Raw genomic sequence first — 23,257 nt, 5'->3', positions numbered from 1 at the left:
TAAACAAAAATCTAAGGTTGATTGGTTGAGGGCAGGAGATGCGAATACTGCTTTCTTCCATATGTCCTTGAAGGCTTGTAACCATAGAAGCAGGATTGATGCCATTACGAATTCTAATGGGATTGTGTTTGAGGGTACGGATATCCCGAAGGCCTTTGTGGATCATTATGAAAATTTTCTAGGTTGCATTGGAGAAATTTCGCTCCTTCTAGCTCCTGATATTTTCAATAATGTGCTGAACTCTAATGTAGCTGATAACATGGTTCGTCAGGTTATGGTTGAGAAAATTAAAAAAGCCATGTTTGCTATTGGTAATGAGAGAGCGCCTGGCCCAGATGGTTTTACGGCTGCATTTTATAAGAGTGCATGGCCTATCGTAGGGAATGAGGTTACAAAAGCTATTCTAGACTTTTTCAATACCAGGAGGTTATTGAAAGAGATAAATCACACGCTTATTGTTCTGGTTCCTAAAGTTTATTCTCCTACGGTTGTTACGGATTATCGGCCGATCGCGTGTTGTAATGTCCTGCATAAATGCATTGGTAAAATTATTCTGATTGCATTAAGGATGCTCTTAAGGGAATTATGAGCATAAACCAATCAGCTTTCGTGCGTGGTTGGAAAATCTCGGATAATATTCTTCTCACTCAAGAATTGATGCATAACGATCATAGGAACTTTGGCCCATCGTGTTGTGCTTTCAAGGTGGACATTCAGAAAGCCTTTGATACGGTTGTTGGAACTTCTTGAAGAATGTGTTGCTTGGATTCGGCTTTCAACATAAAATGGTGGAATGTATCGTGGAGTGTGTCTCGTCTACTTCCTATTTGGTTTGTATTAACAGGAATGTCTATGGGTATTTTAAAGGAAAACGCGGTTCAAGACAAGGAGATCCCCTATCTCCCTACTTATTTACGCTTGTTATGGAGGTGCTTACGAGTATCTTGCAGCATGCTACCAGAATTGACTCGTCCTTTAGATTTCATAACAAGTGTGAAATAACAGAAAATAATTAATCTTTGTTTTGTCGATGACTTGTTCCTCTTTGCTAGAGGTGATATTGATTCAGCTAGGTGCATAATGACATCCCTCACTAAGTTCTCTAAAATGTCAGGCTTGGTCCTGAGTATTCAGAAAAGCACTGTTATTTCTGTAATGTGCCCAATCATGTTAAAAATGCCATTCTGAGCATTATGCCTTTTGCTGAGGGTTCGCTTCCAGTTAGGTACTTGGGGGTTCCTCTTATTTCGTCTAGACTTTTATACAAGGATTGCACTATTCTTGTGGAGAGATTGGAGAATCGTATTACGAACTGGAAGAATAAGCTTTTATCGTTTGCAGGGAGGTTGCAACTTATTGTGTCGGTTCTATCTTCTATGCATATCTACTGGTCTTCTGTTTTTATCTTACCGGTTCGGGTAATTTCGGACCTAGAAGCTAAGATGACGAATTTTCTATGGTCTCAAGGTGTGTTCCAGAAAGGTAAGGCGAAGGCCTCTTGGAAAAGTATTTGTATTCCAAAGGTTGAGGGTGGTCTGGGTATTCGGCGTCTTGGAGACATGAATAAATCGCTGATGGTTTCTCATATTTGGAGCATCTTATCAAAATGGGAGTCCTTGTGGGTCGATGGGTGCACTTGTACAGTTTAAAAGGCAGGAACTTTTGGGAGTGTAAGAGTTCGTCAAACTGTTGCTGGAGTTGGAGGAAACTATTACAACTTCGGCCGATTGTTAGGAAGCATGTTTGGTCCAAGATTGGAGATGGGAATAGCACCTCAGCTTGGTACAACTATTGGTGTGAGGGTGGGTCGTTGTCCACATTTTTGACGCCAAGGGTGATTACAAACGCGGGATTTTCATTACATTCTATGGTGAGTGACGTTTCGGTTAATGGGACTTGGGTTTGGCCGATGGCATGGAGGGAGGTTTATCCTGTTCTTCTCAAGATCACTCCGTATCAGCTCAATCCTCATTCGACAGATTGCCTCCTTTGGAAGGATGAAAATGACTTGCACGAGTATTCGTCCAGTACAGTTTGGCAGTCTATTCGCTACAGGGAGCCGGAAGTGGATTGGGTCAACATTGTTTGGTTCGCTCAATGTATTCCAAGACATGTGTTTCTCATGTGGCTGGTTATGCGACGTAAACTCTTAACTCAGGATAAGATATTGCAGTGGGATTTTTCGAGGAGGAAGAGTATGAATATGATGTACTGTTTATTGTGCTACGAGAACTATGATTCTCACGACAATCTGTTTTTTGAGCGTAAGTTGTCTACGCAAGTTTGGAAGGCAGTTAGAGATAAAGCAGGGATGAAGGATGTGGATGAGAAGTGGAGCAGTATAGTGGATTGGCTTTCTGTTTGTGCTCGATCCAAGTCGGCAGCTAACTACGTCAGTAGATTGATTGTTGCTGCGTCAGTTTATGTGATTTGGCAGGAGAGGAATGCTCGGTTATTCAAGAACCAGAAGGCCCCAGATATCATTGCTACAACCATCTTGAGTACTGTCAGGTATAAAATTATGGGAGCGAAGTTCAAGAACACAGCTAGTGCAAGGAGACTTCTTGGTGACTGGGAGATTTCTGATGAAGGTGCAACCGATGGGATTGGCTGATTGAGTTGTTTTAGGTTGTTATCGCTAGATTATAGTCTAGTAGCTGATATGGTTGTCTTTGTTTCCTTGTTTTGTTTTACATTCATGGGGCATGTCCCATATTTGAACTAGTGTGGAGTTCCCCACACTACTTGTTTTGATTTGGTTGTGAATATATAAAATCACCGGGGTAACTCTTTACAAAAAAAAAAAAAAAAAAAAAAACTGGGTAACCTCAAACAAATATGAGAATTTTTAAAACCATCATTATGGGATTTTGTTTATGAATAACACATCATCGCCCCCCATTTGTTAATATACTAAATTGATAAGTCCCCACGATTGATTAAAACTTGATTTAGCAACCAAATAAGGGAATTTAAATAGCATTATTGCCGCATTTTAATTTCGAAACCATCAATTCCAATATTTAAACCCTCTCATTGTTGATAGTTGCATCTTTGTCTGTTATGTGTTTGTGTTCACTAGCTTAGGGGTTGTTTAATGATTCCATTAAGAGACTACCTTTAAATCGGTCATAGATTGAGTCTGTTTTATTCACTTAAAAGACACCTCTTAATGGTTCATGGAGCCTCTTAATGGATAAGTTTTAAAAATTGCCGACTCATTAAGAGCCCCTTAATGCAATTGAGCTGTGATAGTTCTTATCAGTTAATCCAACAACGTCATATATTGTGCACAAATCGTTCATCCCTTTTAATTCATTGCTATAGTTGTTGAATGGTGATCGCATATCCCCTATTGGACTTAATGTCCTGCCGTGGGCCTAAATAAAGATATGTTGGCCGGCCCATCGAGTCTAGTCCATCCCAAAGCTTGCTAAGAGGCCTTTGGCCTAATAATATTAATGAATTGGCCTAATAACATTAAGAGTAAATTGTAGGGCATGTTTATCATTTTCAATCAAAATAATTTTTTTTTATCATATAGTCCTTCACTTTTGTGATTTTTTGTCATTTTCATCAAAACCTTTAAATTTGCTATATTTTTTCTATCAAACATTTGGATGAAAATGGCAAAAGATCCCAAATCTTAGGGACGATTTTAACAAAAAAGTCAGACATTTGGATGAAAATGGCAAAAAAAATCCCAAAAGTGTAGGACTATATAGTACAAAAAAGTTGTTTTGGATGAAAATAAAAAACATGCCCAAACCTCAGGGACGATTTTGGCAATTTACTATGATATTAATGAATTATCTTCAACCATATAATAAAGTAAAAACCCCAATGTGGTAAAAGTTATATAACAATGGTTAGTCTATAGGGTGTGGTTATGACCCTCATGACCATCCATATAACCGTCATGTCATCCATCTTTAATCCATCACTCAAAACCACTACCCTAAGGGTTTGGTCATGACCCAAACCACCATCCTCTTTATTTTTTTAATTTATTTTTTTTCTTAAAATTATCAAATGGAAGGGTCGTGGTAATCGTGATTTAATCCATGGGAACCACCATCAATCAAGAAGGGGTGATGTACCATTTAATTAATAGTGGAAATAATATTCAAATCCATGATTCTCACACCCCATAGCCTTATTATAATGATTTTTCCGTAGCAAATAGCGGTCTAGTGTTTTACATCGTTTTCACCACCACATACCGATTTCTACTGACCTCATTCTCCAATATATCGAAAGTGGTAAAAGTTTTGCATACACTGTGTAGATCCAGTCTATAAAATATATTGATTTGAACACTTGAGACAACCACTCCGTTGTTTGTAGCTCAATTCTTTCAATCTTTTTTATCTATCATGCGGGACCCATATGACATAATCATCTCATCTAATCTAATCAATTGAGACCTAGAAATATAGGAAATTATGTGAATTTTTAAACAAACTAAACCTTATATTAGCTTAAAATCAGGCAGTTATTAAAAGGCTTGTATAAAAGCTTGTATCCTAGCTGTATTAAGGTTTGTATATAATGACACTCGTTACCAAGTGGTTGAAGTATAGTTATATGATATAAATCTATAGATTTAGAAGTAGTGTGACGTAGCCGTTCTAAAAATATTAATAAATTTTTTAAGAGTGTTTGAAGTTTCTGATTTAAATTATTTAATAATTTTGAAGGTAGTAGCCGTCTATAGTCCGTTAGTAAAGTTACTTAAAACCAAACATAGGTAAAAACTTCATCTATGAATGATAAATAAAAAAAAAAACTAAAAAAAAAAAAAAATCAGAGAATCTCCCACATATCAAGAAATGCATAGTAATAGCACATGAGAGTGTAAGATGATAAAGACAGTAGGCAAAAGCATTGAACAAATATAAAATATGTTAATCTAATATTAAAATCTATATATTTATATATGGTACATTAATGTCATCCTTCTTTAGTAGCATCACTGCATGTGCTGCTTGCCTCCTATGCTTCATTTGAACTTAAATCTAAGCACATAAAGAAGAACGAAAATAACAAAATTATAAAAAAAAAAAAAGATTAGAAAATATTAATGATTTCTTCTTCTTCTTCTTTCTGATGGGATGGCAGAAAAACCTTAGGGTTTTTTTAACTTTTTATATTTTAAAACCCAAATCACATCCATCTCTCAAGTTGAAGAAAAAACATCATAAAACCCTAATTAAAAACATCAAGAATCTCCATGTTTTTTCCAGCATACCAACATTGTAACACAACGTTTGACAATGTAGAACTTTGCCTTTTGTTCTTTAGCCAAATGACCACATTTGCGAGTGAAGTTGGAACATTTTTGTGAAGAACTTCTTGAAAGATCAGATGGGAACTTGTTCTTTGATGAACTCTTTGTTGAAAAAGATCTCAAAAGAGGCGACTTTGTGGAGCTTTTTTGTGACATGCTTCTGAAGAGTGATGATGATTTTGATGAATGATTGCTTGGATCTTCTTTCGATAGCTTCCATTTCTTATCCATGCAGTTAGCTAGTTTGTCACTGACTCCGATCTGATTTCTGCTTTCTGTATATGAATTCTAGAGAGAGAGAGAGAGAGGGGATGAGAGAGAAAGAGTAGAATGGCTTGATCGAGGTGAGACGTTGGAAAGCTATAAATAGTAAAATAGGGAAAAGGGTAGGGTTTGAAATTAATGGATGGTTAAAGTGTTTGGAAATGTTAAGTGAAAATAAAGTTTCACTAAAATTGGACTAAAGTAATTTTGTATTTAGAGTAAATTACTTTTTTGAGTAATTGTGTTTTACTGGTTTTAACCAGTTGAGTCCAAAATCAAAAAGTTTAACGTCCTGAGTCGTTAACAATTCATTTTATAACGTTTTGAGAAAAAGAAAGATGAAAAAGAGAAGAAAAAAGAATACTCGAGAAATCATTTTAGTAGCTAATGTTATAGAATTTAGAGAGTAGCACTCTATAATTCTTTTACTATCATCAACTTCACATTTCCTCAAGGCGAAAACACATTAATCCGATGTAACCTCGAGCACGAGAGTCATCTCTCGCAGTAGACACTGCTTTGGTTGTTGTATCATGTGAGACAACACATGTTCGTCTAAGAGGAGACGTGAAATTTGTTTTAAGTGACCCGTGTTAAACGTGAATACTCAACCACAACCCTTCAATGATTTTGTTTGTTTCTTGTTGTAGTCAAGAACGAAGTTAAAGACTTGAGTCGTTGAAGACATTGCCTTTGAATCTTTACGGTCAAGAATGGAGTTAAATAATTGACTTGTTGAATTGGTTTGAATCTTTACGAGTAGGTAGCGTTTATTTTACATAATTTGTAATTTAGTTTGTCGATGGTATTGTAATTATCCACTTGGGAATATCCCAGTGATGTTGGTGGATTTAGATAGAGCTTAGGATAGGAGAGGTCAGAGGTTCAATTCTCATGATGTGCAAGTTTAGCCATTCAAAAAAAAATATATTGTAATTAATCTTTCTCATGAATAAGGAGAACATCGTTATAATCATTTAAGTGACCAATTCTGCTGGATAACTTTGGATCATGAGCGTAGCTTTCAGTGGGGGGGGGGGTTTCCGACCCCCGAACTTTTCGCTCAGTAGTGTTATGTATGTACGTTTGTATAGAAATTTTTAGGTATATACGTTTTCGACCCCCGGTTTTATAAGAAAAAAAATTACTTATATAGAACTTTTAGGTCCGATGACTTCCGACCCCTCTATGAAAATTTTCAAGCTTCGTCATTGCGTGGGATACAAAGATTGTAAAGGCTAACCTTGATATACATACTTTTATGATGTATCTCCACAAGTCAAATTCGTAATTTTCGAATTACATGACGGCAACCTTACTATTCTTCCAAGGTTTGAAATTTAAAATTTAAAATCTATAAATAGTAACAAAAGGAAAAAGCTAAGAGTTTCAAAGTGGACGGTTAGTGTGTTTTCAAGCAAATTATTGATGACGCTTGCATCTTCAATCTCTACGTGTAGGAACTATGTATCGACCATGTGGTGTATAGTGAAACTTCTATACCTCCCTATTATAATAAGATGGGAAATGATTTGTGGGTCTAAAAAAATGTTATAATATCATCAATTGTTTTTTATATAAATATCTCTAATTTTACTAAACTATTAAAAAATATATATAATTTCTTAAAGAATGCCCCTAGATCTAGAATCACACCATCTACAATGTTAAGTCCTTAACTTTGTGTTTCCCGTGGTCTAGATCTAAAGCATCACACCATCTACAATGTCTAGCCGGTTTCGAAATTTGAAGGACAAAGCTAAGCAATGTTATTGTATTTGTCTTTTGGTTACCTAATCGACATGCAAATACATTATACTCCTAGTTTATGATTAAAAGTATTGCGTTAATTATATTTAGAAAGTTAATATTATTACAATAAAACCAAACATTGTGGATGAATCAATATTTTTAAGAGTTTGTTTGTATTAAAAATTTACTTTGTACGACCCTAGCTCAATCCATAGATCCGTTTAAATTAGAACATGATGACGATTCTTTCTATGATAAGCAAATAATCAAAACTATCAACTCAAATTACAATAATATTTGTTAAACAATTGTTATTACTAGCAGGGTGCCCGCACGATACGACAGGGGAAATACTGTATTGTGGTACTCATTTCTTTTAGTTTTTCTTATTCATGCAATATTATTATAACATCATTTTGGTGGATATACGCCATAGACGAAATCATTTATTAGTCCATTTCATTGTGGTATATATGGTTCAATTGTTTTGGTTCTTATCCTCAATCGAAGTCATTGGTTGGTCAATTTTATTAACCAATTGGTTTTCGTTTATCAGTTTTAGTTATTTGGTTAGATTGACGTTTTTTTGTCCGATTCGTTTAATAGCCAAAACCAAACTTTGGCTAATACTTTTGCTTAGAAATACATGAAATTTAGGTATAAATACATGAAGTAGAAGTATAAATACATAAAATGGATGTGTAAAATATATACATGAACTAAACGTATAAAAACTAGAAATATATGATAATATGAATGATTCGGTTCGGTTTGGTTAATTTTGGTTAAATAGGGATACAAAAAATCAATAACCGATTTTTGTTGATTCAGGTTTCCGTTAATTGGTTTTCAGCTAATTCATTTGTTGGTTGAGTTCATTTGTTTTCGGTTCGGTTTTGGTTAATGATTCAGTTATCGTTCACCTTAAACATTGTAATTCCGTAACCTATCATTTTTTAAGATTTATAGTGTAAAGACTTTTTAAATTTTAAAAGTTGTTTCCCACTTAATTTTTTCCATTTTTTTCGTAGAAAGTTTCTTGTTATATGTAACACCCCAAAAATGTTAATTCACTTAGGATAAAATGTAGAAATAAAAGGGGGTAGTATTTAAATTAAATAAGTATTTGAAATTGAGGGACTAAAGATGCAAATGCCCAAAAGTTGGGTTACTAAAATCAATTTATGTAAAAAATCCACACACAGTACGTGTGTGGGGTTCTGGTCGATCAACAGAGAGGAGCAAGAAGGGAGTAAACCCTAGTTTATCAAAATCCACAAGAACCAAGTGAAATTTATGAAAATCGAAAGCATGAACAACGAATTTTAAGCTCCTACATCTGTTCTTCGAAGTGGTAAGTTCAATTTTATGATTTGGCAAATTGTAGGAAAAAGGGTCTTGATGAAATCTGATTTGCATGATATGAAATATATAAAATTGAGTTAAGATTATGATATAGGTCAGAATCATGTTTGATTACTAGCAATTTTGTTGTTGATGTGTGTAAAATACAACATATAAAACACATCAATTAAGGCATAAAACTAACCCTTTTTAAGTACTAATGTTGGAAAAAGAGTGTTTTTGTCTTCCTTTTGTATTTTCAGGATGAAATGAGCTCAAAATCACAAAAGAAGCAAAAAGACCACTAATTCTACCATAAATACAAGAAAAGGAACAAAAGTAAACTGCCCGGACCCTCAACGGCACCTCCCAAGACAAAGAGAAGAGAACAGAGTCTGAACACGCCCCGTGTCCAGTGAACACGGGGGCGTGCCCAGGAAGCAGCAGAAAAGACAAACCAGTAGAAGCTTCCATTGCTCACCACGGGGCCGTGCCCAGCGGGCACGGGGGCGTGTTGAAAGTACAGCAGGCGCATTAATTGTAATTCGCAATTACAATTAATGAAGAGAGAGAATGTCAGACGGGCACGGGGCCGTGTCCAGCGGACACGGGGCCGTGTCCAGCGTTCTGTTCAGCCTATAAATAGAGGAGCTTGGTTTCATTCTCTCTTATCCCTTGGCACACCACCTCTCTCACACTTCATCCACCACCCACCACCACCATAACACCATCATCCACCACCATCATCCATTGTCCATCGTAGAGTGTGTGAGTCGTCTCGGGATCCAAGATTGATCGTAAGAGTTCTTGACAATCAAGGCCATGTTTGCCTAAGTCTCTTACATCACTTGGTGAAGACAAGTGTTTAGTATAATACTTTTTATTTTTAATCTTTTGCACTTTTTATTTGGTTTTGTATTAATGACTTTAATAACTAGTTACTTATGTTGAAGGTGATCTTTCCTTATCGTTTGTCCGTGGTGTCTTGGCGTTATTTTACTGTCTATATAAAATAAAAGATTTTCACCATTCATATCTCCACGGTCTATATGGAGGTATGTTGGCTACCTGGTCGGGGGTTAAGGGAACGGTTTGGTAAGGGTCTTGCCCTTGTTCAGCGTTTAGAGGTCCTGCTTGGGACCTGGGTCAAATTTAGTAGGATCTCCTTCAATGCCCATAGGTATTGGATGGCGGGGATCCAAACTCTTTGACCCCCTCATAAGCTAACTACTATTAATACTATAACCCGGCTATTTAGGACTGTATCCCTGCTGACTCAGACTACTTAGCCGAGGGTAACGTCACCGCCAAAAGCGGGGCCTACCATAATTTGCATTAATAACTTAATTCATTATCTTTCAATAATCCGACCCTTTAGGATTGTATCCTTGCTGACTCAAACTACTGGGTTGAGGGTAACGTCGCCTTCAAAAGAGGGGCCTACTACAATAACTAAGATAATCTCTTAAACAAGTGCAAAAGTGCGAAAATAATCAAAGGTTATACTAATACACGTGTCGGATCCAAGTGATTCATCTTGTCTATCTGTTTTTAATTTATTTTTATTTTTCAGCATTTAGTTAGTTTTTATTTTTCTTAGTTTAAAACATTTTTCTAACTTTTTGATTTGATTAGACAGTTGAGGATAAACCGGTATTAAAAGCTCTTGTGTCCTTGGACGACCTCGGTATCTTACCAACACTATACTACGTCCACGATGGGTGCACTTGCCCATATGTGTGTTTAGTGTTAGTGAATATCGTGTTTTATAAATTTAAAACTTGGCTAAAAGTGTAAAAAGGGCTTAAATAAACATCTAAAAATATATTACATTACACACGCATCAGTTGTTAATAGCCAAGACCCAAATTGATAAAAAGCTACTAGGGTTAGAATGATCAAGTATTGTTACGTGTGTGTGTGTGTGGTTGAAGAATAACCTTCTCTATGATGTAAAATCACTAGATAAACTGATATAAAGTAAAACTCTATTCATTGTTGTTGAATGATTAAAGTAACTAGCTTAGAAATATATGTTAGTTAGATGGGTAAATGTCCCGAAAATGCGAAACCCACCATGTGTTTGATGAAATGCTTGAATGAACAACTATGTGTAATTTAGAAAATAATGGCACGAAATCTTGGGTACTAAACGAACGAACGAATGTGTTGATATAGGCGTGAAGGAAGAAGGTTCAAATTCCAAGAAATCGGAAGGATCACAAGACCGAGGTATGTTCCGTTTCATACGAAAGTTTACTTTTATTCGTTAGTAATTATATCGAACAACCCTTGTTATAATGATTATACTATGTTATAGTGATTGCCGGTGCTAATAAATGAATAGCAAATCCCTTGCGGATTTGTTTATGCTAACGAAGAATTATGCTAAGTTATGCAAGTCGACCGGTTCTTGTAACTAGGTCGAGTAAGGATATGAGACCATCCGTCTAGAACGGGCGGTCGTGTAAGCAAAATCGTATGCACGAAGTTCAATCCGTTATACGGATAGAACGAAAGATTTTTAAGTTGAAAGCAATTAACCCGATGTTACTGGGTCGTATGCGATATGCTTGAATCTTATTACGAGATTGTATGCTATACCCATTTAAATGGGCAATCGAATGCGTATGAGAAATGAAAGTATATAGACGATTGCAATTAAAATGTTGGTATTGTGGGCAAAATAAGTATCTTTACTAACTTTTTAAAGTTTGATGTTTAATGTAGGTAAATCCTCGACTTAGACGATTGGACGGCTTGGAACGTGCACACTTGATTCATGTCCGCCTCACGCTTCCGTTACAAGTTAATTTGATATGGTTTAAAGTTTTGGTTAAATGTACTTAAACTTATGTAGTAAGTCGATGTCCTTGTTGTAGGGTTGGAACTTAGTAAATGTAGTCTTGTCATGTTGAATATAAACCTTGTCCGTCTTTGATTTTTGTCGAAAAATGTTAAATGTTGGTGTTTGTTTGAGTAAAACAGGTAATAGTGGTTTAGTACGAATGGGTCATGCCGAAATTTCCAAAAATTTTTCCATATATATTAAGCTAGTTAATCTTCTAAGGTTTGGGGCGTATCAAGTTGGTATCAGAGCCTAGGTTTGAGGGATTCGAGCTAGAGTAATAGCACTTGAACTCAAACCAATGGCTCGCTCGAAAGTGTGCTCGTTCCAAGATCGCCAACGAGGTAAAAATTTAAGTTTCAGTAAACGCAAGTATGCATAGTAAGCTTATAATGTAGATAATGAAGATACGTATTTTTTTTTATGTAACGAGGGGAGGTGAAACGGGAAATTCCAGGAACCGTATAGCTGGAATCGGCCCGAAAATGCGCTTAAAAGTGCTTAAACAAAGCTGCAGCGAAATCATCAAACGGAAGGCCGTCGCCGACGGGCATCAGGCCGTCGCCGACGCCCCCCTGTGCCGACGCCTTATGTTCCTGTCTACGGTAAAATGTGGCCGACGCCACTTTCCTGGACCCGTCGTCGATGGGGGGCTAGACCGTCGCCGACGGCTAGCGGGAGTCTGGTCTGCCAAAACTTTTTCAATTATGTAATTTTTCATATTTCGAGTCCCCGAGTTGTTTGTAAGCCTACTTTATAGCTACGTGAGGCCCATGTAAGGCCCAAAAAGGTAGATGTAATCACGGGTAGTGGTTACGAGCGAATGAAATTATAAAAGCCAAAGGTAATATATTGAGTGATGCGGATGAGTGATGAAAACTTTAAAAGTAGGTAAAGATTTAAAAATGTAAGAGTATGAATGAAAGAAATATGAGTTAATGAACTATGATATACGGAAAGCTTATGAATTGTATTAAACGAAAACATGACATTGTGTAGATGGCTGATGCAAGAAACGTTAATGAGGATGATGGCACGACTCGGCAAGAAGCGTTTAACAGTAGGGTCACGGAGGTGGCGGAAGGGGTTATGCAAGCCCATCTTCCGCGATTAGCTCAAGAGGTGGAAAGCCGGGTTTTGGGAGTCGTAGATGCTATGATGACTAGTAAGATCGAGGAATTGAAAGAACTAATTGAGGGGTCTAGGAGTAAAGGCAAGGAACGACGATGCACGTATAAAGACTTCATGGCGTGCAATCCGGCAACGTATGATGGTAAAATTGATCCGATCGCATGCCAAAGATGGATTTCAAACATGGAGGTGGTGTTTATACGAAGCCGGTGTGATAGAGAAGATCAAGTGATGTTTGCTACGGGTTAACTCACCCTCCAGGCGAAAGATTGGTGGGATGCGCATAGCAAGGAAATAGGCTAAGAAAGGCTCCAAACGATGACCTGACAAGAGTTTAAGGATCCCTTTATGAAATATCACTGCCCTCAGTCAGCCATTGATAAGATTCAAGAGGATTTCTTACGCCTCCGACAGAAAAATGAGACGATAAATAAGATATCGAACATTTTCTTGGATAAGATGAAGTTTTGTGGAGAGTTTGTGCAAACTGAAAGGATGAAGATTAATCGCTTTTATGGCGTATTAAAGGCAGAATTTAGGGAGTTCATCACTCCCTCGAAGTGTGAGACTCTTGATGAGCTCATCAATCTAGCGCGGGATAGAGAAATCGAAATCAAGAGGCAAGAAGAGCATGGAGAAAAGAGACCAAATGAAAAAGGTGGAAGTTCGACCCCGACCAAAAAGGGGCAGTATCAAGAGCAAGGAAGAAAGGATAAGTCGAAGAGTGGTATCACGCCGTGCAAGACTTGTGGAAAACTTCATACGGGGGAATGCATGTTAGGCAAGAAGGGGTGTTATAAATGTGGTAAGGAAGGGCATTCGTCTTATCAGTGTTCAAATAACCCGAAGACTTGCTTCCATTGTTTTGAAAAGGGGCATGTTAAATCGGAATGCCCAAAACTTCAGCAAGAGTCAAAGAAAGAAGATAAGAAGCAAGAGGGTTCTAGGGCGAAAGGGGGGATGTTTCAAATCACATCTGAAGAAGCCAAATCTCAACCGAATGTGGTCTCAGGTATCTTTCTAATAAACTCCATACCGGTTCATGTTTTGTTTGATACTGGAGCCACTATGTCGTTTATTTCTAGTGAAATCGTACAACATCCTTCCTTTAAGATTTAACGATAGTCGATGCCTCTAGAAGTAGAAATAGCTGATAGTAAGATCTATATGCTACACGAGATATGTAGGAAATGTGAATTCATAATGGAAGATGAGGAATTCGAAATTGATCTCATACCTATGGTTCTGGGGGAATTTAAAATGATAGTGAGAATGGATTGGTTGGCACGACACCGGGTAGAAATTAATTGTGAAAATAAGATAATGTCTATCCAAGCCCCAAGTGGAAGGCAATTGAGTATTCAAGGGGAAAGAAACGTAGAAACCAAATTGTGTAACCTTGTCCAAGCTTTTAAATACATACTTAATGGAAAAAGAGCATACCTGGCTTATGTGGTAGACGCTCAGCAAACCCTCCCGAAGCTTGAAGACGTTGAGGTCGTGAATGAATTTCCGGATGTGTTCCCGGAAGAATTGCCGGGACTCCCTCTCGAAAGAGAATTAGAATTTCGCATCGAATTAAACCCGAGTGCGAAGCCAGTTGCGAAGGCTCCCTATAGACTTGCTCCCACCGAGATGCGAGAATTGATGACACAGTTACAAGATCTTCTAGATAAGGGCTTCATACGCCCAAGTGTGTCGCCTTGGGGAGCACCTGTCCTATTTGTTAAAAAGAAAGACGGGTCGATGCGCATGTGCATTGACTATAGGGAATTAAATAAGCTGACTATAAAGAACCGCTACCCTTTACCTAGAATTGACGATCTTTTTGATCAATTACAAGGGGCGAGTTGGTTCTCCAAGATAGACCTGCGTTCGGGGTACCATCAACTTAGAGTACGGGAAGAAGATATTCCAAAGACCGCGTTTAGAACCCGTTATGGGCACTATGAATTTCTAGTCATGTCGTTTGGATTGACGAACGCACCGGCTGCGTTTATGGATCTTATGATCCGGGTGTGCCGACCCAGGTTAGACAAATCGGTAATCGTGTTCATAGATGATATCTTAGTCTATTCGCGAAGCAAAGTTGAACATGCAAAGCACTTGCGTGAAGTACTCGAAATTCTCCGCAAGGAGAAACTTTACGCAAAATTTACAAAATGTGCCTTCTGGCTCAGGGAGGTGCAATTTCTGGGTCACGTGATCAATGCGGAAGGTGTTTTAGTGGATCCGTCAAAGATTGATGCCGTAATGAAATGGATCTCCCCGAAGAATCCGACAGAGATAAGAAGTTTTCTAGGCCTCGCGGGATACTACAGACGGTTCATACAGGATTTCTCGAAGATAGCTTTACCCTTAACCAAACTGACGAGAAAGAAAGAGAAGTTTGTATGGGGTGCGGAACAGGAAGAGGCCTTTCGTATATTAAAGAAGAAATTGTCAAGTCCTCCGGTTTTGACCTTGCCTGATGGGACTGACGATCTGGTTGTTTATTCAGACGCTTCACGGCAAGGTTTAGGTTGTGTCTTAATGCAAAGGGGAAAGGTTATTTCATATGCCTCGCGGCAACTAAAACCTCATGAAATAAACTACCCAACGCATGATCTGGAATTGGCAGCGGTAGTGTTCGCCTTAAAGATTTGGAGACACTACTTATATGGTACGAAATGTACAATTTATTCGGATCATAAAAGCCTCAAGTATTTCTTTGAATAGAAAGACCTGAATATGAGGCAACGAAGATGGTTAGAACTGATTAAAGACTATGATTGCGATATCCTTTATCACCCGGGAAAAGCGAATGTGGTGGTGGACGCATTAAGCCGAAAGAGACTCCACCCTCAATTCGTGTGAGATCCATGAAAATGGTAGTTACGCCACGTTTGCTTGAAATGATACGAGATTCCCAAATAAAGTCGCTTGAAGCGGAAGACTTAAAGAGGGAAAGGTTAAAAGGTGTGGCCGATAAGCTAGAAGAAAACTCGACCGGACTCAAGATGAGGTTCAGCCGAATTTGGATACCACGTTTTTGCGAAGTCAAGACTGCGTTACTTGAAGAAGCTCATAAGTCACGATACTCGGTCCACCCCGTGGCTACAAAGATGTATCGAGATTTGAAGGCCAATTATTGGTGGCCGGGCATGAAACGCGATATCGTCAAATATGTCGCAAAATGCTTAACGTATTCCCAAGTGAAAGCGGAACATCAAAAGCCCTACGGAGAATCACAACCTTTGGAGATACCGGTGTGGAAATGGGAGGAACTAACGATGGATTTAGTAACCAAGCTTCCAAGAACGAAAAAGGGGCATGATACAATATGGGTAATCGTAGATCGACTTACGAAAAGTGCTCACTTTCTACCTATTAAAGAAGCTTATTCTTCCGAGAAAATGGCGGAAATTTACATGAACGAGATTGTATCTCGACACGGGGTGCCCGTGTCAATTGTCTCGGATCGGGACACTAGATTTACTTCTCGTTACTGGCAAAGATTTCACGAGAGTGTGGGAACGAAATTACACATAAGTACCGCCTACCACCCTCAAACTGACGGCCAGTCAGAAAGAACCATTCAAACACTTATTGATATGCTGAGGGCGTGTGCCTTAGATTTTGGGGGAAGTTGGGATGACCATTTACCACTAGTGGAATTTTCTTATAACAATAGTTACCACAGTGGTATTCAAATGGCACCTTACGAATTACTATACGGAAGAAAATGTAGAACTCCCGTATGTTGGGGTGAAGTGGGGCAAAGGGAGCTCGCGCCAAGTGATTTAATAGCAGTGACAAATGAAAAGATTGAATTGATTAGAGCTCGTTTGAAAGCAACCCAGGATCGACAAAAAGCTTATGTAGACAAGAGAAGGCACCCTGTTGAATTTCAAGTTGGGGATTTTGTTCTATTGAAGGTGTCGCCATGGAAAGGCATAATCCGCTTTCGTAAACGAGGTAAGTTAGGCCCTCGGTATATCGGGCCGTTTAAAATCTTGGCTCGAGTTGGAAGGGTTGCATATCGATTAGAGTTACCGTCCTCACTAGACGGAATTCATAATACCTTCCATGTGTCGCAGCTGAGAAAATGTCTTGCGGATGATACTGGGTTAGTACCTCTCGATGACGTCGAGTTGGACGAGGGATTGAATTATGTTGAGAAACCAATAGCCATTAAAGATGTGAAGGTGAAGAATCTTCGAAACAAAGCTATTAGACAAGTACTGGTCCAATGGCAACATCGAAGGGGGTCGGAACTTACGTGGGAATCGGAAGATGAAATGCGAAAATACTACCCTTTTCTTTTCGGTATGTCAATATTTAATTTGATATGTGTTTTAGGTTTCGAGGACGAAACCTCCTTAAGGGGGTAGATTTGTAACACCCCAAAAATGTTAATTCACTTAGGATAAAATGTAGAAATAAAAGGGGGTAGTATTTAAATTAAATAAGTATTTGAAATTGAGGGACTAAAGATGCTAATGCCCAAAAGTTGGGTTACTAAAATCAATTTATGTCAAAAACCCACACACAGTACGTGTGTGTGGTTCTGGTCGATCAACAGAGAGGAGCAAGAAGGGAGTAAACCCTAGTTTATCAAAATCCACAAGAACCAAGTGAAATTTTTTGAAAATCGAAAGCATGAACAACGAATTTTAAGCTCCTACATCTGTTCTTCGAAGTGGTAAGTTCAATTTTATGATTTGGCAAATTGTAGGAAAAAGGGTCTTGATGAAATCTGATTTGCATGATATGAAATATATAAAATTGAGTTAAGATTATGATATAGGTCAGAATCATGTTTGATTACTAGCAATTTTGTTGTTAATAGCCAAGACCCAAATTGATAAAAAGCTACTAGGGTTAGAATGATCAAGTATTGTTACATGTGTGTGTGTGTGGTTGAAGAATAACCTTCTCTATGATGTAAAATCACTAGATAAACTGATATAGAGTAAAACTCTATTCATTGTTGTTGAATGATTAGAGTAACTAGGTTAGAAATATATGTTAGTTAGATGGGTAAATGTCCCGAAAATGCGAAACCCGCCATGTGTTTGATGAAATGCTTGAATGAACAACTATGTGTAATTTAGAAAATAATGGCACGAAATCTTGCGTACTAAACGAACGAACGAATGTGTTGATATAGGCGTGAAGGAAGAAGGTTCAAATTCCAAGAAATCGGAAGGATCACAAGACCGAGGTATGTTCCGTTTCATACGAAAGTTTACTTTTATTCGTTAGTAATTATATCGAACAACCCTTGTTATAATGATTATACTATGTTATAGTGATTGCGGTGCTAATAAATGAATAGCAAATCCCTTGCGGATTTGTTTATGCTAACGAAGAATTATGCTAAGTTATGCAAGTCGACCGGTTCTTGTAACTAGGTCGAGTAAGGATATGAGACCATCCGTCTAGAACGGGTGGTCGTGTAAGCAAAATCGTATGCACGAAGTTCAATCCGTTATACGGATAGAACGAAAGATTTTTAAGTTGAAAGCAATTAACCCGATGTTACCGGGTCGTATGCGATATGCTTGAATCTCATTACGAGATTGTATGCTATACCTATTTAAATGGGCAATCGAATGCGTATGAGAAATGAAAGTATATAGACGATTGCAATTAAAATGATGGTATTGTGGGCAAAATAAGTATCTTTACTAACTTTTCAAAGTTTGATGTTTAATGTAGGTAAATCCTCGACTTAGACGATTGGACGGCTTGGAACGTGCACACTTGATTCATGTCCGCCTCACGCTTCCGTTACAAGTTAATTTGATATGGTTTAAAGTTTTGGTTAAATGTACTTAAACTTATGTAGTAAGTCGATGTCCTTGTTGTAGGGTTGGAACTTAGTAAATGTAGTCTTGTCGTGTTGAATATAAACCTTGTCCGTCTTTGATTTTTGTCGAAAAATGTTAAATGTTGGTGTTTGTTTGAGTAAAACAGGTAATAGTGGTTTAGTACAGTCATGCCGAAATTTCCAAAAATTTTTCCATATATATTAAGCTAGTTAATCTTCTAAGGTTTGGGGCGTATCATTATATCCATACCAACATATGGCGAAATATTCATTTTAAAATGAGTCAAACCCATGCTAATAAATAACATATATATCTAGTCAATTTTTGACTTTTCAAAATAATATCTATACAAATCGGAATATTTATTCTTAAGTGAGTCAAAATCATGCTAATAAATAGCATATATCTAGACATTTTTTACTTTGTCATATAATATTTATACAAAACCGAAATATTCACGTAGGTTGTTAGAGTTTTATAATATAACTAATATTTAGTCATTGAACTATACTATAATACATTTTATAGTTTCTAGTAATCAAATACAAACATGGCACAATTATTCAATAATGGTAGAATCAATAAATTTAACTCTTAAAATGATTACATAAAGTTTATTGATTTACATATTCTACTTCTTTGCAATGATCACTTATACAATAAGACATCATCTACTTGTACCTTTTAATCCGCACGTCGATACTGAACAAGACAACTACCGAAATGTTGACAAAAATGTGTAGGCCGTCATGCTATCTTTGGATTTTTTTAAAACATTATAGTTAATAAGATATGACAAGAATACATAAAAGAATTATAAGTTTGTTGTGGAGGGGGAAAATGTAACTAATTATCTATAATTTTGTTAAAACTTGAGGATTTAAATGTAATAAATTTAGGGGCTAAAAATAAATAGTGTTTAAAAGACCAAACTACCCTTATTTTAGAGGTCTTTCTATAAATAAAAGAGGAGAAAAGTTCTTATTTTTTGGGTATCTTAAAATACCTCTCCCTCATGTATTATAATATATATAACTATAGATATATTCTAATTAGTAATTTCTAACATCTATATTGCGTAAAAGATGAAGTTTGAATTCTTAATCAACATTACAGGTAGTCATACAATTGAAGAACCATTTTTTAAGAATAAATTGTCATTTTAGTCCCTAAGTTTTTGTTCAAATTGTCATTTTAGTTTAAATAGTTTTTTTTCTCCTATGGGTCCCTGACTTTTCCTTTTTCTTGCCATTTTGATCACATGGCGTAACTTAGTCTAAAAACCAGGTTATAATCAGAGGTATTTTTGGTACTAAATTATTATGGGGTTTATAACTTATGTTATAAACTACCCTTGGTTATCACTACACAACAGTTATGCCAAAAATACTCCTGGTTATAACCAGATTTTTAGACTGAGTTATGCAATGTGATGAAAATGACAAGAAAATGGAAAAGTCAGAGACCTAGAAAAGGAAAAAAACTATTTGGACTAAAATGACAATTTCGACTAAACCTCAAGGACTAAAATGGCAATTTACTCATTTTTAAGGACCTTTACACATGCTAAACATCCATATTTCAATACAAGGTACAACTTTAAATGCATAAAACACAACTATAAGTTAGTACAGGAAAAGAAGTAACATCTTTCAAGGTAATTGCTAGTCATCATATTTGGATTTCAATAAACCATATTGGCCAGGAGGTCGGTGATTAATGGTTATTAAACAAATCTTTTACATTTATTTATTCCATGAAAGTATCTTATTTATTTTTTCTTATATTCCATTAATCACTTTAATAATTTAATTTCAATTGTCATTTGCCAACAAAGTAAAAATTCAAATATTTACTTTCACCCCTTGCTTTTACCTCATTCAGTCAATTGATTAAGCTTTTCAAATCTCTTCGGTTGCATAATTTACTTTTTTGATGAATTAAGTTTTAAACAAATACTCATGGAACTCTCTCTTTCTCTTCCTATATATATATATATATATATATACACACACACATATACATACACGTATACTCATAGATGACTTGATGTGTATTCTAAAACCGGGGATATTTTTATTTTTTTTTATTTTTATTTATACGTGAATTTTTGTCGAGCGTGTACTTTTTCACATATCTACATTATCGTCACATATATGCTTAATTTTATTGACGAAGTAGGTCAATTGTTAGATCCTAACACATTTTAGATTCTATTTAAACATAAAGTGGATACATGAAATTTGTTAGTCTTATATATCCATAGAGGTATGATCTAGTTTAATATGATTGCTAAGGTATAATTAGATTCAAGAATATTATTTTTATTAGCTTCTATAATTATTTAATTTAAAAGAAGACAATGAAGAGACCAATGGAAATTTGGAAAAGACAATAATGAGCTGTAGTTTCTATTATACAAGATTATTGTAGTACAATGAAACCACTAATCCATGCATATGGTTTGAACTTTGGCATGTGGTTGATCTGGTTGACTGATTTTCAACATTTGATTTGATTCCTTAATTTTGACTCCAAAACACATGTTTAATTACACTAATTAAGTGTAAAAGTTACTTTTTCCTCTATTCCTTGATTATTTTTTATTTTACAAAATAACTATTATTACTAGTATATTATGAGATAAAGAAGAGTAAATATCATTTTCGTCTATGAGGTTTAACTATTTTTGTGACTTTCATTCAAAAGTTTGTTTTTCCACATCTTGATTTAAAAGGTTTCCTGACATTATCCAACTCGTTAACTCCATCCATTTTTTTAATGTTAAGTTAGGGGTATTTTGTCTTCCTAGACATTTTTGTGTGATTAAAAGGTTTGGGTGGATAGAAAGTCATCAGAGGTGGATCCTTATTTCTTATAATGTTTTTTTTTTTTATTTTAATAATAAATGTCTAGAAAGACGGAAATGCCCCTCATTTAATGGAGAAGAATAGATGTAGTTAACAAGTTGGATGAAAATGATAAGATTTCAAACCTTTATGATTCAGATGCAAAACAAACAAACTTTTAGGCAAAGGTTGCAAAAATGGCCAAACCTCGGGAACGAAGATGACATTTTACCCGATAAAGAATTTTGACAAGCAACTTCTAACACACAACTATTTATTTATTATATGAAAATACAGTAAACAAATGAACCAATATACTTTATTAGAGTTAGGTTAGTGTATAAATTGACTTAAGATACTAAACGTGAAAAGTGAAGGAGAGATTTAGTTTTGAAATTTTTTTCCTCACCTTATCAAGCACATATTTTAGTTTCAGAATAAAAAACAAAAAAAAATCATGTATTTACGCTAGTAGAGTAATTATGTAATCACTCTATAGTGATAAATTACTCTTCTAGAGTAAATACACGAATTTATATTTTTTTATTATTATTATTATTTTATATATTTTACAACTAAATATCATGCTTAAGTAGACAGAAAAGAAATTTAAAAAATAAATAAATAAATCTTCCTACACTTCTCATGTTAAGACCCATTTATATTTGATCTTTTACGCTACTTTATTATAAAGATCTATAGATTATGACCGATTAAATTAGTGACAAAACCGATAATTCTTTATTGGGTCTCTTTTTTATGACTGCTATTCCTAAAGAGTCTAAATCATATTTTTTGTTAAAAAATTCCATATCTTTTATATAAAAATATCAAAAATTTCCATCGCCATGAGGCTTGCAAACCCTCTTGATCCCTCTGTGATTCCATTCTGGATCAGATAACATATTTGCTCTTACTTGGTATATATGCCAGCATAACTCGTTCCCTTGACCGTCTCATGTTCTTCACTTCACTCCTCTACGTCTCTATATAGGCTTATGATATATGTAGATTGTAATTTTCTATGCACAAGAAGAATTACAAAAAATATGGTCTTGCATTATTCATGAAGAAAAATCAACGAATCCAAATTTCTGTTTGAATTTATTATGAATTATGAACAAGATGGGGGTGAGACCAAAATAGTAGTCATGGTAATCAATTCGACTAGTAGTGGTACATCTTGAGAAACAAGTGTGTAATAAATAACTTGAGATGGGTGGGGTGGGGTAGGGTAAGGGTGGGTGGGTATCAACATATGGATTACAAGATTCACGTGCACATGCTGCTGTGTCAGCCCAAAAATTTGAAATAGTGAGAATAAATCTGAGTTTTCAAGCCAACACCCCATAAACCAAAACTGTCAAATAAATGTTTTCACATAGAAGAAAAGGATCCGATGCCATAGGTAAGACATTTCATATATACATGGTGATGGTGATGTATGTGGACCTTTGTTTCATTTCATCCACATAGTACCATATCATAATGTACCCACATTGATCATCATTCATCATTGTATCGTATGCATGTGCGTGTATGTGAGTACATATGTTTATTTCTGATTCGAGTCACTCCACTCATTTGTTATTTTCTATTGTCTTAGTATCAACACAATAAGCTTTGAAGAAACATTGTTACATGCATCGGCTGAAGTTAAGGGGGACTCGGGGCTCCCTTAGCTATCTGATCAATTTTCTTTTAGTTATTAACAGAAGTAGTGGTAGATCTAGAAAAACGTTAAGTGATAACGTTTCAAAAATTTCTTTTCTATATAGGTAGGGAAATCGAAAAAACATTATTTTTTTTTTCAAAATTTACTCTACCATCGGAGTGTCTACTCTCAAGCTACATCCACCCCTGAACATCAGAAGTATGTAATATTGTAATTTCCTTAATTCCTTTGTAGTTTGAAATTGAAGATTGTGTCTTATAAAGTAATTAAATGAATATAAAAGGTTTT

At 36.0% G+C, this 23,257-nt stretch overlaps 3 protein-coding genes and 2 long non-coding RNA genes across 5 annotated transcripts; 4 read left to right on the top strand and 1 right to left on the bottom strand.

Moving 5' to 3' along the window:
- The first annotated feature begins 1,606 nt into the window (after positions 1-1,606).
- On the top strand, positions 1,607-2,614 carry LOC110887757. The gene has a single exon (XM_022135329.1). It carries the CDS (start codon positions 1,607-1,609, stop codon positions 2,612-2,614), a length of 1,008 nt encoding a protein of 335 aa, XP_021991021.1.
- A 2,273-nt stretch (positions 2,615-4,887) lies between these two features.
- Positions 4,888-5,629, bottom strand: LOC110891764. Its single transcript, XM_022139341.2, has one exon. It carries the CDS (start codon positions 5,519-5,521, stop codon positions 5,222-5,224), a length of 300 nt encoding a protein of 99 aa, XP_021995033.1. The 5' UTR covers positions 5,522-5,629; the 3' UTR covers positions 4,888-5,221.
- A 2,970-nt stretch (positions 5,630-8,599) lies between these two features.
- Positions 8,600-11,595, top strand: LOC110891763. Its single transcript, XR_002565540.1, has 3 exons — positions 8,600-8,660; positions 10,829-10,882; positions 11,381-11,595. It is a non-coding gene; the product is annotated as an uncharacterized LOC110891763 (long non-coding RNA).
- A 1,382-nt stretch (positions 11,596-12,977) lies between these two features.
- LOC110887756 lies at positions 12,978-13,748 on the top strand. Its single transcript, XM_022135328.1, has one exon. It carries the CDS (start codon positions 12,978-12,980, stop codon positions 13,746-13,748), a length of 771 nt encoding a protein of 256 aa, XP_021991020.1.
- Positions 13,749-17,206: 3,458 nt separating this feature from the next.
- Positions 17,207-18,538, top strand: LOC110891762. The gene is made up of 3 exons (XR_002565539.2): positions 17,207-17,313; positions 17,782-17,835; positions 18,333-18,538. It is a non-coding gene; the product is annotated as an uncharacterized LOC110891762 (long non-coding RNA).
- Positions 18,539-23,257: the final 4,719 nt, after the last annotated feature.

The sequence above is a fragment of the Helianthus annuus genome, chromosome 11, assembly GCF_002127325.2.
Source record: "Helianthus annuus cultivar XRQ/B chromosome 11, HanXRQr2.0-SUNRISE, whole genome shotgun sequence".
NCBI lineage: Eukaryota > Viridiplantae > Streptophyta > Magnoliopsida > Asterales > Asteraceae > Helianthus > Helianthus annuus.
The sequence above is the reverse complement of the archived record's forward strand: the minus strand, read 5'-3'. Positions and strand labels throughout refer to the sequence as shown.

Excerpts from the sequence above, each read along its gene's own strand:
- LOC110887757 (XM_022135329.1), top strand. The coding sequence starts at position 1,607 with ATGGGAGTCCTTGTGGGTCGATGGGTGCACTTGTACAGTTTAAAAGGC.
- LOC110891764 (XM_022139341.2), bottom strand. The coding sequence starts at position 5,521 with ATGGATAAGAAATGGAAGCTATCGAAAGAAGATCCAAGCAATCATTCA.
- LOC110887756 (XM_022135328.1), top strand. The coding sequence starts at position 12,978 with ATGAAATATCACTGCCCTCAGTCAGCCATTGATAAGATTCAAGAGGAT.